The sequence below is a fragment of the Manduca sexta genome, chromosome 10 (assembly GCF_014839805.1).
Source record: "Manduca sexta isolate Smith_Timp_Sample1 chromosome 10, JHU_Msex_v1.0, whole genome shotgun sequence".
Taxonomy (NCBI): Eukaryota; Metazoa; Arthropoda; class Insecta; order Lepidoptera; family Sphingidae; genus Manduca; species Manduca sexta.
In genome coordinates, this window is record NC_051124.1 from 10,960,326 (window position 1) to 10,975,011 (window position 14,686).

At 34.0% G+C, this 14,686-nt stretch overlaps 1 protein-coding gene across 2 annotated transcripts in view; it reads right to left on the reverse strand.

Moving 5' to 3' along the window:
* Window positions 1–1,507: 1,507 nt before the first annotated feature.
* LOC115441938 (myb-related transcription factor, partner of profilin) overlaps window positions 1,508–14,686 on the reverse strand; it is a 71,650-nt gene continuing 58,471 nt past the window's right edge. For both annotated transcript variants that reach the window (XM_037437333.1, XM_037437332.1), the window contains 2 exons: window positions 4,079–4,221; window positions 1,508–3,875 (listed from right to left, as the gene is read on the reverse strand). In XM_037437333.1, coding sequence (XP_037293230.1) covers window positions 3,634–3,875; window positions 4,079–4,221 — 385 coding nt within the window. In that variant the 3' untranslated portion in view covers window positions 1,508–3,633. The remainder of the gene's footprint in view (window positions 3,876–4,078; window positions 4,222–14,686) is intronic.

Below are 14,686 nucleotides of genomic sequence, written 5' to 3' on the forward strand. Positions count from 1 at the left end.
GCGCTGAATTATAAAAAAATCCATAACTAAAAATGGTTTATAATTTTATTTACTCTTATCAGTGTGTAATAAGGCCTCTGAAAAGGAACCGTAGCAAAGATGCCTTTCTACAATCGAAGCTGATAGAAAATAATAGGATATACATTATACATATAATATATTATCAGGTACTTAGAGTAAAATCGATAGAGTCGTTTTTTTTTATTTTTATTTTTTGAATGACAAACCTTCCGTTGGCCTGATGGTAAGCGATACGACCGCCCATAAACAGTAGAAACACCATCCAACACTTTGAATTACTTAAGTAAGTAATTCAAAGTGTTAAGTCTTATTATGTCCTGTAGTTACACGGGCTACAATGTCTTTCAAACCGGAACACAATAGTGACTACACACTGCTACTTGGCGGCTGTAATAGACATTGCGGTGGTACCTATCTAGGCGGACTCTCACATATGAGAGACCTACCATCAGTAAAAGTAACTTAAGTTGTTTTAAGTCTGATTTGGTCCGCAGGAGAAATAGATGGTTCTAATTGCATAGTTTATAAATGTTAAGCGTATACAAATATATACATAATACGAGTATATCTATATTCTTGATATTATATGTTTAAATATTGTAGTATTAAGTCGTGTGTTATTTAAATGTTACTATATTTAATAGAAACAATATAGTATTAGGTTTAAGGTAAATATATTGTACATTTGAATGATAAAAAAAATGGGTATGATGTCTCTTTGCGATGAGTCTGACACTTAGATATGCCATTCGCATATTTTTTTTTGGTCCCTTCGCGCTAACAATTGTAAAAAGCTATATCTTGGCTATGCCCTTAGGTATACTCGGGATTGCTAAGTCGGTATTCGTTTACAATAAATTTTACTAACCACCTATGATGATTTTTATTAAGCAGCTAGTGGGTAGTATAAACTAATGTCAATTTTTATTATTTTGTATAAAAATATTTTTTTGCATGAAAATTCAACTGGGATTAGAGAAGGGGATGCTTTCTTATGCTCTATGCTTTCTTAGTGTGCTAAGTGCATGTAGAGTATCGCTATTCGGACCAGCTAAAATTTTGCAAGAGTTTCGACGCTGTATTATTGCGCCAGAATTTACTTATCTATATCCAATCTAAGAACAAGCCTTCCCTGATTGTAAACAGGATAGATATTTCGAAGAAAATTGTCAACTTGTTACCGTTAACAGTGGTGAAGTGCGATTAAAAAAATAATTTCGTAATTTAAATAGAAATGTAGAGTAACTCATAAAAATATTATCTGTTTATAAAGTTTTATTTATATCATTATGAATTACATTATTATAAAGGACTTTACCCCACAGCTAATTATATCTCTGGAACTTTCAGATATGTACGGTACCTTGGAAGTACTACGCACATTGGATATTTTATGTCAATATGAACTAACTATATGTGCATACAAAAAATTGTAAATGTAAATCATGTTTTTAGCTAGGAAAGGGTATAATTCAATAAAAATACATTATATCGGTACGTAATATATTTCATAATAATTAAAACAACTAGTCGAGTTACATAGTTAATGCTAACTTAGCTATATGGTACAGAGCGGCCGCGCCAGCAATTCCACACTTTGTGCATAATGCAGTGGTTTCTACCTCTCTTACGCAATTATTTACAAACATGGCGCGACCTCACTAATGTCCTTCCAGCTTGACTAAAATTATTTGAAAAAACCGAGACATTTTGCAGTTTTCTTTTGGGGTAATTCATTTCCGTATTGGGGTAAAACGTTAAATTTAACAGTATGATACCCCATTTGATAGTGTTATATGCAAAATTAGGAATAGGAAGATATGATTGTTTTTTAAGAGCCACTGAATTTATTTACTTTTTTTACTGCTTTGAATGACGAAACGAGCTTGCCGTTCGCCTGATGGTAAGTTATACGACTACCCATAAATAATTGCAACCATCCAACACCTTGAATTACAAAGTATTGTTTGGTATTCCAATGCGCTCGTATTCTCCATTGGTAGAGTAATAACAATATTTTATATTTTTGACGTTGTATACTGCAACTATTTTCAATTATTAATAATCTCATAATTATTTAATTCTTCATCACTTCAGTGCGATGATGATCTAAACAGTTTTGTCAATAGTTTTAGTCAAGCTTACATATTTTTATTAACTAAAATTGTATTCATTTCGTGATGACAAACATTTACAAGTGTATTATTAGGTATATTTTAAGTTATACAGAGTAATTTTCACGCCTCGAATTTTATCTTCAGCCGTTATATGTCGAGAACAATTATACATTGTTCTAATAAAATATAGTGCAGATAAAATGAGGCAAGTTTCTTAAAATAGGGATGTAATAAATTAGCAAAGTTTTAGAAACGATTTAATTAAAGAAAAGAATAACTGAGCCAATTTTTACATATATTTATTTATTTGATGGTATATATTACTAAAATAGTTGAATTGTGTTGAACGAAAATATTTTTAAGTATAGGTACTTAATTTTTCTTATATGATAGGTAAATTTTATTAGAGATTTTTTTTTAAGTTGACAATATTCATTTCAGATACATAGTTGTATTTAAACTCATTATGATTAAGTTGTAGACATGGAATTTCTACAATTATTTATGTTATTTTCAGAAATAAATCGGCCATGATCGTGTACAGAAATATGTATTAAAAATATTTCAAGCTTTTTATGAAGAAATTAATACCTTTTAGTTTGATCAAAGCTAACTTATATTATCTGTGACTGTTCTTGCAAGAAGTTAAAAGTGCACCTCGCGTCGTATAATCAAATAACTTATTTATACTTATCAACTATAGATTTTTAGTAAAATCAAATATATTGTGTTTTATATACATTTGTGTATACTACATACAACATACGAACACCGAACTATCAATACTGTGGATTATATATTTACAATATGTCCATTACTACTATAAGAATTTAAAAAGAATATTCACAACAGTTTTTGGTCGAATACTGTGACGGTGATGTTTATTTACAACATAAAAATATAATCACTAATTTTATTAGAAATATTGGCTATACATGTAGTGAAATGTCTGAAAAGAAAATCCAAACTGGGATTATTTTAAAAACTTGATTCTCCGTATATTTCACCACATGTATAGCAGAACCAAATATAATATTAAATCTGGATACAATAAAACTAAAAAACAAACTTATGGCACATAGCATTGGCACGTATTGTTATTATGGCACGTATGAATCCACTTAATTACTACACATGGTTTGACAACCGACTTGGGACGAGACAGAAGAAGAAAACATGACCTTGTTTTTAATTAAAACAATAAAAAAAAAATCACTTTGTGATTATTTAATACATAGGTATTTATGTATAATATTATGACATAATTAATAAATAAGAATATTTGGTGTGAAAATCCGTTCTCCATCATCCAAATAGATTTTATTTAATAAAAACTCAAAATATTAAATTATTAAAGTACCTCTATGATACTGCATGTCACACACTTACATTGCAAGAATGTTTTGTAAAATAAATGGAGCAATATATCTATAATTTGATCAAGTAAACAAATGGGGTAGAAACAACCTAGAAAAAAATTGAGCATAACATAGAATTACTCTAGATGTTTAGGAGGATCAGGGGGTGCGGGCGCGGGAGCCTGGGTACTATCGTGGGGTAACAGCGCCAGGGGCAAAGGCGGTAAGTGAAGGGGTAAAGGCAGCAGGGCGCGTGATTGGAAACTGGCTAAAGAGTGCAGGAGAGCTGCTGAATGTTCGTGGGCCTTGCGTCGGAGCTCGGCCACGCTGGATGAACGAGCTTCTTCTTTTGGGCAGCAGGGGCAAGGAGCTCCCCATCCTGAGGACAAAAATGATGTTAAAAGAAAACGTTAAAATCATAATGAGCAGAGGAAACCCATGGTCATAAAATTTTAAAGAACTGGTAAAATTATAAATAAATAAATTGTGATTAATTTTAAAAAAAACATTTAAGGTCAAAGTAATTCTAATTGAGGTGGAAAATTTGTTTAATTTTTCACTTACGACAACAATGTTATTTACCTTTTAAAGGAAAGAAAGGTTGAGACAAGTGATTGAGATGCTGTGAGAGATGTGAAAGATGTGGCGGCAAAAACAGAGGCGGCGGCGGTGCGGGCGGAGTGTCGCTCACCGCGCCGCTGGGCGACGAGCGAAACACACCAGAGCTGAAACAAATCGAACTATGTTAAAATGATAGAAAACAAAGCTTCCTTATATCCTAATTTTTAAAGGAGAATATCTTGGGTGACAAAAAAAGTACAGATTCAAATTAAAAAATAATAAAGAAAATAATATAACAATATCGCTATTTTTTTTTAAATTATCGATAGAAACACTGCTCATAAAATTGTAACCAATATTTTAATCGTCACTCGCTATAACTACAAAAACATCTACATATCCTTTTACATCAAACCTCATGTACTCCGAATCCGATTTATAAATAAATTCTCGACATAAACGAATGTATCTAGAATGCCATTTGGCAACATTCCTACTTGTAAACCTAGGAGTCTAGACCAAACTGTCGCAATACATATTCAGTTAAGGTAATGTATACACGAGGTGACATTTAATGTACGAACTTTTCATTTGATTTTTCTGATGTATTATTTAAATCGGCTGCAGCGACGACGGGTGCATATCGATGCGAATACTTTGCTTTGATCCTCTATCTGATAGTAAATCTCGTTTGTGAGCGGCCAAGCGTTGCGAGCCGTCGGCTACTTGCCTGCGTCTCGCGTCTTCATTATGTTTAAATGTGATTTGTTTATTCTCATTTGATATCTTCAGTTTTGAAATATATACTAATATATGGGGTAAGATTGCTTTTCGTAATATTGTATTTAGTTGTTTTTATTGGCGTGTGACATATATAAATATATAATTATTTAGAGAAAAAGTGGTTTAATATGTATTTTTACTAAAATTATATATTAAAATAAGAATATCAGTAGGGTGAAATAATGAAATGAGACCAATAATTGCACGCTAACGTATTTTTACCCCATCGAACGCGTTGATGTCTTTATTACAAGTCCCGGGGGGATTGCGTTCTGTTACTCAAAAACATACCCTCTTTGTAATATTCTTGAATTATTATTATGAACATCTACTATATGCACGTTATTAACTGATTAAATTTATAATTTAAGATAGATTTTCTTGTAAATTACGTAAATAGAACGATTGCCCATAACTTTGAAATTTTATGAATATTAGAAAACTACATTATCTTCAGTTTGTATAAATTTTTTTTTTTTTTTTTGTGGAAAGATCTTTGTTTGAGTGGAACTGCGAGTTACTTTCTATAAATTTTAATATACAAGTTCTGTTTATGTTAACTTAATGATTGCCCATAAACGGCAATGTCTTCCCAAAAAGAATTATGAAGCACCGCATGCACTGTATCAAAATGATTAGTCATTTAAAATTTAGAGAATTTTTTTTATCTCTTTCGACCCTATCATATCGTTCAGACACAAAATACCAGCTGATAAATTTAATCAATTCAAGTTGTGGACGAAATTCAAACATTCAGCAAACAGTGTAGGTAAAATAGTGAAACATTGCGAGCGTTAGAGTCACAGTGAGTGGAGTAGGAGACAATGAAATGAACGGCGGGCCGAGGTGTCGCGCCTCTCTCGCATTCCCTCAGTGCATACTTGATGTACCGCGACGGAACCCGGCGCCGGGCACAGGCGACAGCGGGTATACATATTTATATTATTTTACATTATTAAACTATTGAATATGATACAGAAAGGTAGAATAAGAATAAGTGACATGACTGAAATAGTGAATAAATATTATCCAGGATTTTTTATATAATAATAATACTACTATCTGTCAAGTTGTCACTTTAGATTCTGAAGTATGGCGTGCTCCCACGCAGCTACAAAAGGCATAAATAAAATACATACACTGTGTCCCAAGACATCTGTACTACTTAGTGTAAAAATCAGATATGAAGCCTAGAAATATTAATAACTAAGTGAGATGAAATACTTTTGTTTTTGTGGTTATGCTTGAAAAAAAAGAACCTACTGGTTTATGTTTGTTTGAGTATTAGGAGGCGGCGACACGTATTTGTATTTTGTAGAACATAGTATAACACGTTAAACAGTCAAGTAAAATCATATATTGCTAATTATATTTTGGTTTTTATCATACTTTTTAAAAACTTATCTAAACAAAATTGTATAAATACTTAATAATCTTTAAAACCTCCCATCGTTTGAGCTTTGCGTCTGTTATTCCCGGTGGCACTCGTTCAATGGAATCAAAGGATTTGCGTTCATTACAGGCGGTAATAATTGATGCGCAGTAGTGTCACCCGCCTGTCGCCCGCCGCAGGTGACGCTCGAATGCTTTTACTGACACACTTTATTTCGTAACTAACAACGCTGCTTTTGGTTTGCTAGATTTTTGCGAAACATTTTTTTAAGAGATACTGTAGGTTGAATAGAAAGGGATTAATGCGGCTGGTCATTTGGTTGATAGGAAACGAGAAGAGTGAGAATCAACTACCTCCGTTTATCTCTGCACCATCCAAAGGTGGAGAGAACCTTGCATTAAGTATGCATACAACATTGTATTCGCGAAATGTAAAAAAGTTTTTTTTAATAAATACTTTTATAGCCAAATGTTAAAGCCATTTTTAATATGAAGAAATCATCACCGCCCATAACTGTATTGTGAGTACATCATTCACGTTTGAGGAAAACAATTGAGGTTTACCTTTTATGTAATTCCAGTAAGCCATACAACGATATGTCGCAGACTTATTAAAAGTATTTTTTCTAGGAAATAAAAGGCTTTGGAACCTTGAATGTAGTGCGCATAAGCAAATATCAAATCTTATTTTTATTATATGTTCGTGAACAATTTTACAAACAATGTAGGCTTTCCAATACTGATCAAGATTTATTACAATATAATGTTTACAAAATTACATACAGACACATTAATACTAAATTCAATTAACACAAATCACCCGTTAATATCCAATGATAGATAATTAATTAAAGCGCTAATCTCTCATTACCAATGAAGCACCTATCTGTATACATAACCCTGATATGTTAGCCATCAATGATTCTCCTTGCAAGCGAAAATTCCATTACGGGCGCAGATGTCAAGCCGGCAAGTATGTCCCTCGGCTAACGAACCATGGCCTTATTAATTGATTTGCGAGTCCTGGGGGAGGTGGAGGGGATGGGACGTTCGGAAAATGGTCCTTCAAACTCTAATATGAATATTCAACTAATACAAGAGAACAACAAAGAGAATTAATGTGACGCGTAACATCTTTAATGCTTTGATTAAGACGCCGTTTAAATTGAGTGCTGGATTGTTGGAGCTTGTGTTATAGCGGTGTTTGTTTGTCGTAAGTTTAGTTTGAAGGAATCAAAGGAATCAGTGACAACTAAAATAAGTTTCAAAAGGAATACGCTATTCCGCAAAGTGACATTACCGATGCTTTTATTCAATTATATGGACAAAATATTTCATAAGAATTTTGATGTAAATGATTGATGAGGTACGTTATTTTTATGGTACCTATTTAAAAAAACTTTCAAATTTCAGAGGAAATTATGAATAACATCGCGTTTTACGTCTTTAGGTATTAAAATCTAAGTTTAAATGAGCTAATGAAAAAATATTAATTGATAATATATCAACATACTTCTTCGTGAAATATAATATTTCTTATTTGGGTTCCACAAAGCGGTACCATTGGACAGTAAATAATATTCGCCAATGGTTACCATTATACGTTTCTGTCAACTTATTTCATTATTTAAACTCTCTACTTTTCCCCACTTAAAGCACATATTCACTTGCTAACATTCATATCTCGCACTATTTACGCAAACTTTGTAGTTCAACACATAATTACAATTCCGACACTCAAATTCGCCAAAAGCACTTGCTCTAGTCGGATGTGGGGGGTGGGTTGCGGTGGGGCGAGGCGGGGTGTCGTCCGACCGGCGCTAGTGTCGCTATAATCAGTTAATTGCATGAATAATTGAGCGCGTCATTAGAGATACTAGTAGCTCGCACGTCATCTCGCAACGTTATATTGTTTGTATGTTATTAAATATTCTTATTTTAGGTTTGATGCAATTTAAATTATCTTTAATTATCTTATGTAGTTTTGGGTCATGTTTAAATACAAAGATGTGGTATATTTGGCAAGATATGGCCTATTAAAATGAAAAGTCGTGGCATCTTTTGCAACAAATAGTCTTGGGTTAAGGTAATAAATATGTATACTGATTTTTATAAAGGAGAAAACGTACAAAAATAGAATATTACATAACAAACTTCTGTACGTCAACACTCAGCATAAAAACATTACTTATTTAAGAATAAATTAAAAATACAGTAAAAACAAAACACAATAAACTATTCTAATTACATTTCCGAAAAATCACAATAAATTCAAATAAAGAACAAAACACCGAACACAATAACCATACAACTTCGCACATAGGTGTTGCGCAGTCGGACGAGTATCACTTATACATTCAAAGCGTTAACGACGTTAAAGCCCCGCGTCAGTACATAAACAGTAACGCGGTAAACGTCGCCGCCCCTGTATCACGTAATTAGTGTCAATTTATCACGTTGCATAATTAATTTTCATTTGTGCGCGCCACCCGCCCGTGTATGAGCATGCACAGTATGGCAATTGATTGGGGTTTCGATTTGTACATTATAGCTCAGTAATATGAAGTGATTATTATAAGAATTATCATTTCTTGTGTGTTGATTATGTAAAAATAAATGTAAGTCGCATTTTTTAAGGCTCGAAACTAATGCTTTGACCACCAACGTACCCTATCAAAAAGTATGTAATTGTTTTATGACCTCAATATAAGAGAGTGAAGTCGATTCATATGAGATGTCCATTAGAAACATTAATCATTATAATATTTAATTACGTTAATCCGATAAAAGCTATTGATATATCTTCTTAATATTATTTTATTTTTGAGGTAAATCATACCCACCAAACCCAGTCTGTAAATTAGGCCGTGTGATTTACATTCCAGATTTAGATATTATTTTATTATAAGATTGTACTTATGTCCCTGGAGAGGTAAGTATAGTTATATCAGGATCACTTTCATATGCTTATCTTATTGTAATCTGTTCAAACCAATAAAAACACTTTTTTCTGTCTGAATAATAACCTGAATTATAAAAACAAACATTTGTGGATATTTATTAACTTTCAATACCTTTTTTATTGATTATTAGGTTAATCAAACTACGTATATTTTTGTTAATGCCGTGTCAAAAACATTCGAATAGCCGGCATGTTGAAAGGTATGTCACTGATCACTCCGTATATCGTGACGAGGAGTGCCGTCAAATGTATATTTAGTTAGTGAGGCAACTATATTTTGATGATTTATTCATAACTACGTGTCATACATTTCATGAGGCCGAATATCAAAGGCGGCGCACAATTGAATAAAGATCACAGGTACGTTTGTGATGCACGACCGAATGCAAATCGATACGAAATAAATATCTCTACAATCGATTTCATTTATACGAATAAGTAAACAAATAGACAAGTTAATATTGACGTGATGACGTCTAAACAGTTTCAAAATATTTAGTGCTGTACCATTGTGATTTAATATTCTTGGCGGTGTTTCGACTGTATATAGGTAGTTTTTTTTTCAATAGCAAAGAAAAATATGTGTATTAATATGACGTGTAGATATGACGTTAAAATATATTGATTTCGCCTATCAACGAACAAATTAACTACTTCTTAGCTTGCTCATTGAACCTAGAGAGCGCAGGTTTGATTTTATTTTATTGCTTTGAATGACGGGACGAGCTTGCTGTTCGCTTGATGGTAAGCGATACGATCGCCCATAAACAGTAGAAACACCAACACCTTGAATTACAAAGTATTGCTTAGTAATCCACTGCGCTCGCCATCCTGCGACATGAAATCTTAAGTCTTATTATGTCCAGTAGTTACACTGGATGCAATGTTCTACAAACCGGAACACAATAATCTGCTGCTTGACAGCAGAAATATACATTGCGGTGGTACCTAAATAGGCGGATTCTCACACATATGAGACTTTCCACCAGTAAATTTTTGTTTTATTATCCACAAAACATTTCAGGTTTAGATGTTTGGGGACCGAGATAGATTATGATATGTCACAAGATTTTAAATCATAGTATATGATCGGGACAATCGGGTGCCTAACTTGCTTATGTTCTAAAATTAATGTATACTAATATACATATAGCTGAAGTAATCTCAGGAACTACTCAACCGTTTTTTTTTCACTAATAGGAAGCTACAATACTACTGAATGCTATAAGCTACTTTGTATCTCGGGAAAACTTATTCGCGCGCCTGGATCTACAGGCAAACGCTAGTTTACAATATAAGTCGTCAAAATATTACATGATTTCATGATTGGTTAATACCGATAGTTCAATCTAAGGCACAAAATAATAATTGTATACCATATTTCTGTACACTAAGATATATATTTACTTGCACGTCGGATTTTCCACATCGACGCGCAAAACGAGAGAATTCCAAAAACGTCGTAACACTCAATTTGTGTACATCTTTATGATACAAATTTAATTCCAGTGTATAAAGGTGGGCGGGGCGGGGGAGTGCGGTGCGGCGGCGGGGGGGGGGGAGCGGTCCTAATTGGCAATTTTCTCTTTACGCCATTTTTTTAGCTTTTAAGGAGAAAAATTCGTTAATGCATATTTAATAGCCCTAATCGTCTCTCGCCGCTCACGAAATTATAAGACGCCGACGCTGTTTATTTGTTGCTGTTTTTAATTTTTCACAAAATTATTTAGCAATGTAAAAGAAATTTTTCTATGGATTTAAGCTGTATAGCCAAAACTGTGCCTATAAATGCATTTATTCGAGCTTGAAAAACAAGAAAAAACAAGGCTGCGTAGTATGTATATGAAAGTATAAGAATGATAGTATGTCTAAGAACGAACTAAATCTAAACGAATCTAGAGCTGTTTTTGAAGAAAATTATTATGAAATGTAGAAAATTCCGACGTTTCGAAGACTTTGCAGCCTGCAAATTTGAGCATGAAGACTGCAGAATTTTGCGAAATATTAAGAAAAAAATATATATATATATAAATAACCGCGATAAAATCCGTAAATAGTTTTATTTCACTGTCCAACATTCACGTAAACATAATCCTTATGTTAAAAATTGTCAAGTCCGAGTGAATGCATTATGTCTGACCAAAAACCAAGCTTAGTGAAATTGCTTAGCTCACGTACCTAAGATACACTCATAGTCGTATGCAGAGCGCATGCTATAAAAATCTAACTTCTAAAAAGTCAGCTAAGCGAAACTAACTACTTCTTAGTCTGCAACCGGTTTTAATTTGCTTTACATAGTTCCTTCGCCCAAAGATTCCACGTAAGGTCACGCAGTCCAAAGACGCACGATATTTATGGGGGAACGTCGCAAACACATTACCAGATTAGTCGGAGTCGGCGTAACCGCTTGATACTCCAGTAATCCCGCCCCGCGCCGCACCTAATTCCACAAATGGGAGTAACTCGAAACGGCAGGTTTAAAATTGAAATTTATATGCGCGCATTATGCATGAGCCGGATTATGGAGGACGCGAAGAAAACCGTAGTCGCGTGGTGCACTGGGTTTTATGGGTTAGTGAATAATGTAGTCAAGTTGGTGCGTTTGGAATTGGATGCGTTTGGACTGGAGGATTGGATGAATCATGCCTAAAATCTGCTGTCATAAAAACAAGTCAACTCGCATTGGCCTGCGTATGAATAACCGGTATGATCCTGGTGTTTATTATATAAAAAGGTTAAATACACCGCCACTGGTCCGATGCGATATTGAATTTTATATTAGAATGTATCCAAACTTCTTGAAGATTAAAATTGCGCCATAGAGACGACGAAAGCAATGATTAGGTAAGTAGTATATACTTATATGTTTAAGAAGTGCTGGTCTGCGATGGAGAGCTTTAACCTATGATTTGTATCAAGTTCTAGCTCAAAACTATATTACACAGCTGTCAGAATTCAAAGCATCAAACATTGTATAAAAATGTAATATTTACCTATAAAATACACTATCCAACAACGAAAGTTTAAACGCTCAAACATTTGTCGAAAGCTCAAAAATAATTAAACCGTGTTTACTTTATCTAACCATGTGTCAATAGGAATAAAAATGATCCCTTTATAATGGGTTAATGGGGGCCGACAGGGAGGGTAGTACCAGTTGTTATTAACCGCACAACCCTTAAGCCTCGGGGCCATATCAAAAGTCGATAAGACAAAGTTAATGCGAGGGTTGGGTTGAGAAAAAAGCGCGGGAGGATTGTAGTCAGTTATTTTTAGAATATATTGATGTATTGAAGTCATTCACGATTAATCATATACTCTGAGTTAGATACTTTAAGAGATCAGACGAATTCGAGTGTGTAAAGAACTCATTCGTATGTATTTGCTGATGGTAGGACATATTTTATATTTGTCCGGATAGTGACCACCGTACAAGGTGTTAAAACTCGCCACAGAGGTCCACGTAAGTGTGGGTTCCGGCTTCAGCCTGTGCATATCCAGTCCCAACAGGCCGGCATAATTGTGTCGACTGTCGACGTGTAATCATCTCTCATTATTCGACTATTGGATTCCATTCCACTTACCATCAAGTGCAGTGTGTCCCTGCCGTTCTCGTAAAAAAATATTACCCATCATTCATAGTCATATTTATTTGCCAAGTTATTGGGTGAATTATTCGCTATTATGGACTGTTTTTTCAATCAATAGGTAAAGAATATTCACACTATAAAAGGCAACACGAACATATTAATAAGGCAGTTGAGTAAATAAAGGTGTTCAAATGTCTCAGTTTTATGTTTAGGTTATAATTTATTTAATGTATAACTTTTATCTTACAATTGGAAAATCAGCCCTAAATAAGGCTTAATATATTTTTAGTGAACGAAATATCTTCTTTATATTTAATAACTGGTCAATAAACATTCATGTAGGTCACCAATGAAATTCTCTATATTAAAAAATCGTAAGTGCATTTGGACCTCTGAAGAAAGCGAAGGAAAAATAAAGATTTTTAGAATAATAATCTACACTGCTACAGTGATATAACATACCATAATATGATAGAAAGCAAGACCGTTACACCAACTCGACTTCTGAGGGACAATGATATCACAGCCGATTGATACGATTTAATGTCCTTAAAACTAAATACTTGAATAGTAGATAAATAATTATTTTTCTTTTTCGTCTTGGATTCAATTTTCTGATTACCCTAATTAAGATAATTTTAAAGGTAATAATTGACAAAACTATTTTCAAGGTTAACAAAAAATCGATGTACGTAATCAAATCTGGCGAGTGTTGCCAGCTTTGCATCCGAATCCGTCGGGTAATCCATAGGAAATAATAACATTTGCTCAAATCCAACGCGGCTAATGTACCGCGACTCCCGGCGGACTTTAAACTGCTTATGTTGGTTTAAAAACCCGACGAACCCTTCGGTAAGATGTTTGTTCTTCGGTCTTATTGTAGAGGGACTTAAGACCCGGCATGGAATATCGATTGTAAAATCGATGTTTGAGGGTTGGAAAAATTGTGGAAAGTTAACCGTATTTGTCATGTTATGATTTTATTGTGTTTCTTTTGTATCGTGTGATGTTCCGGCTGTGTTTCAGGTCTGATTTTCACAAAAGGTTTTTGAAGTTTCTGATAGTATCTATGTGCGACTATGGAAATACGTAGGTACAAAGTTAAAGCTATTGGATTTAGGCTGTTCTTTTTTATTTGGTCACCAACATATGTTCACATTAATACCTATGATTTAAATATAAAAGCTAATACAATTGTGTTGCACAAGTGTAAAAAAACATTAAGTCGTTTACCAAATAGCTCTCAAACTTGAATGAGCTTGCTTGAAATGTCCTTAGAGTCCATTTCCAATTATAACTAACGATAAATCATTGCGTATTATTTACCAACTGTCCCAAACAAATCGAATGGGTGGTCTAATGTTTTCTATTTTAAAGCATAAGGAAGTTCAACACAATAAACATCATTAACAGACAATCTGTTAAAGTTAAGTTTGACATATTGAAACTCTCCGCCACCGCAATACGATCAACTTCGCTGTGTCAATGATCAACTAATATGAACAAATGTGATATTAAGTTTTGTTAAGGTCCCGAGTCTGTTTTGTATATCGGACCCCGCAGTCATCACCGAGGGAATCCTGTGAATGGTATACTGGGATCCCCTAGCTTGGCGATCGCAGGGAGCTGAAGGGGCGTTGGGAGAGAATAGTTGAGAAGGAAGTGTGGGGGAAAAAGAAGGAACCTTCTTAGGGAGGAGGAGAGAAACCCAGAAAGTGTTCCCAAGACCTTATGTGAGTTGGTAACCATGAGGTATACACGGGAAACCTCTTAGTATGAGAGGATGGAAGAAGGCCAAAAAATGTTCGTGAACCCTTATAAGCCTCAATGTGAGTTGGCAACCATGAGGTATACACACTTAACTGTGTGCCTAGCAGTGGCGAAGGGGAATAACCCGATTCT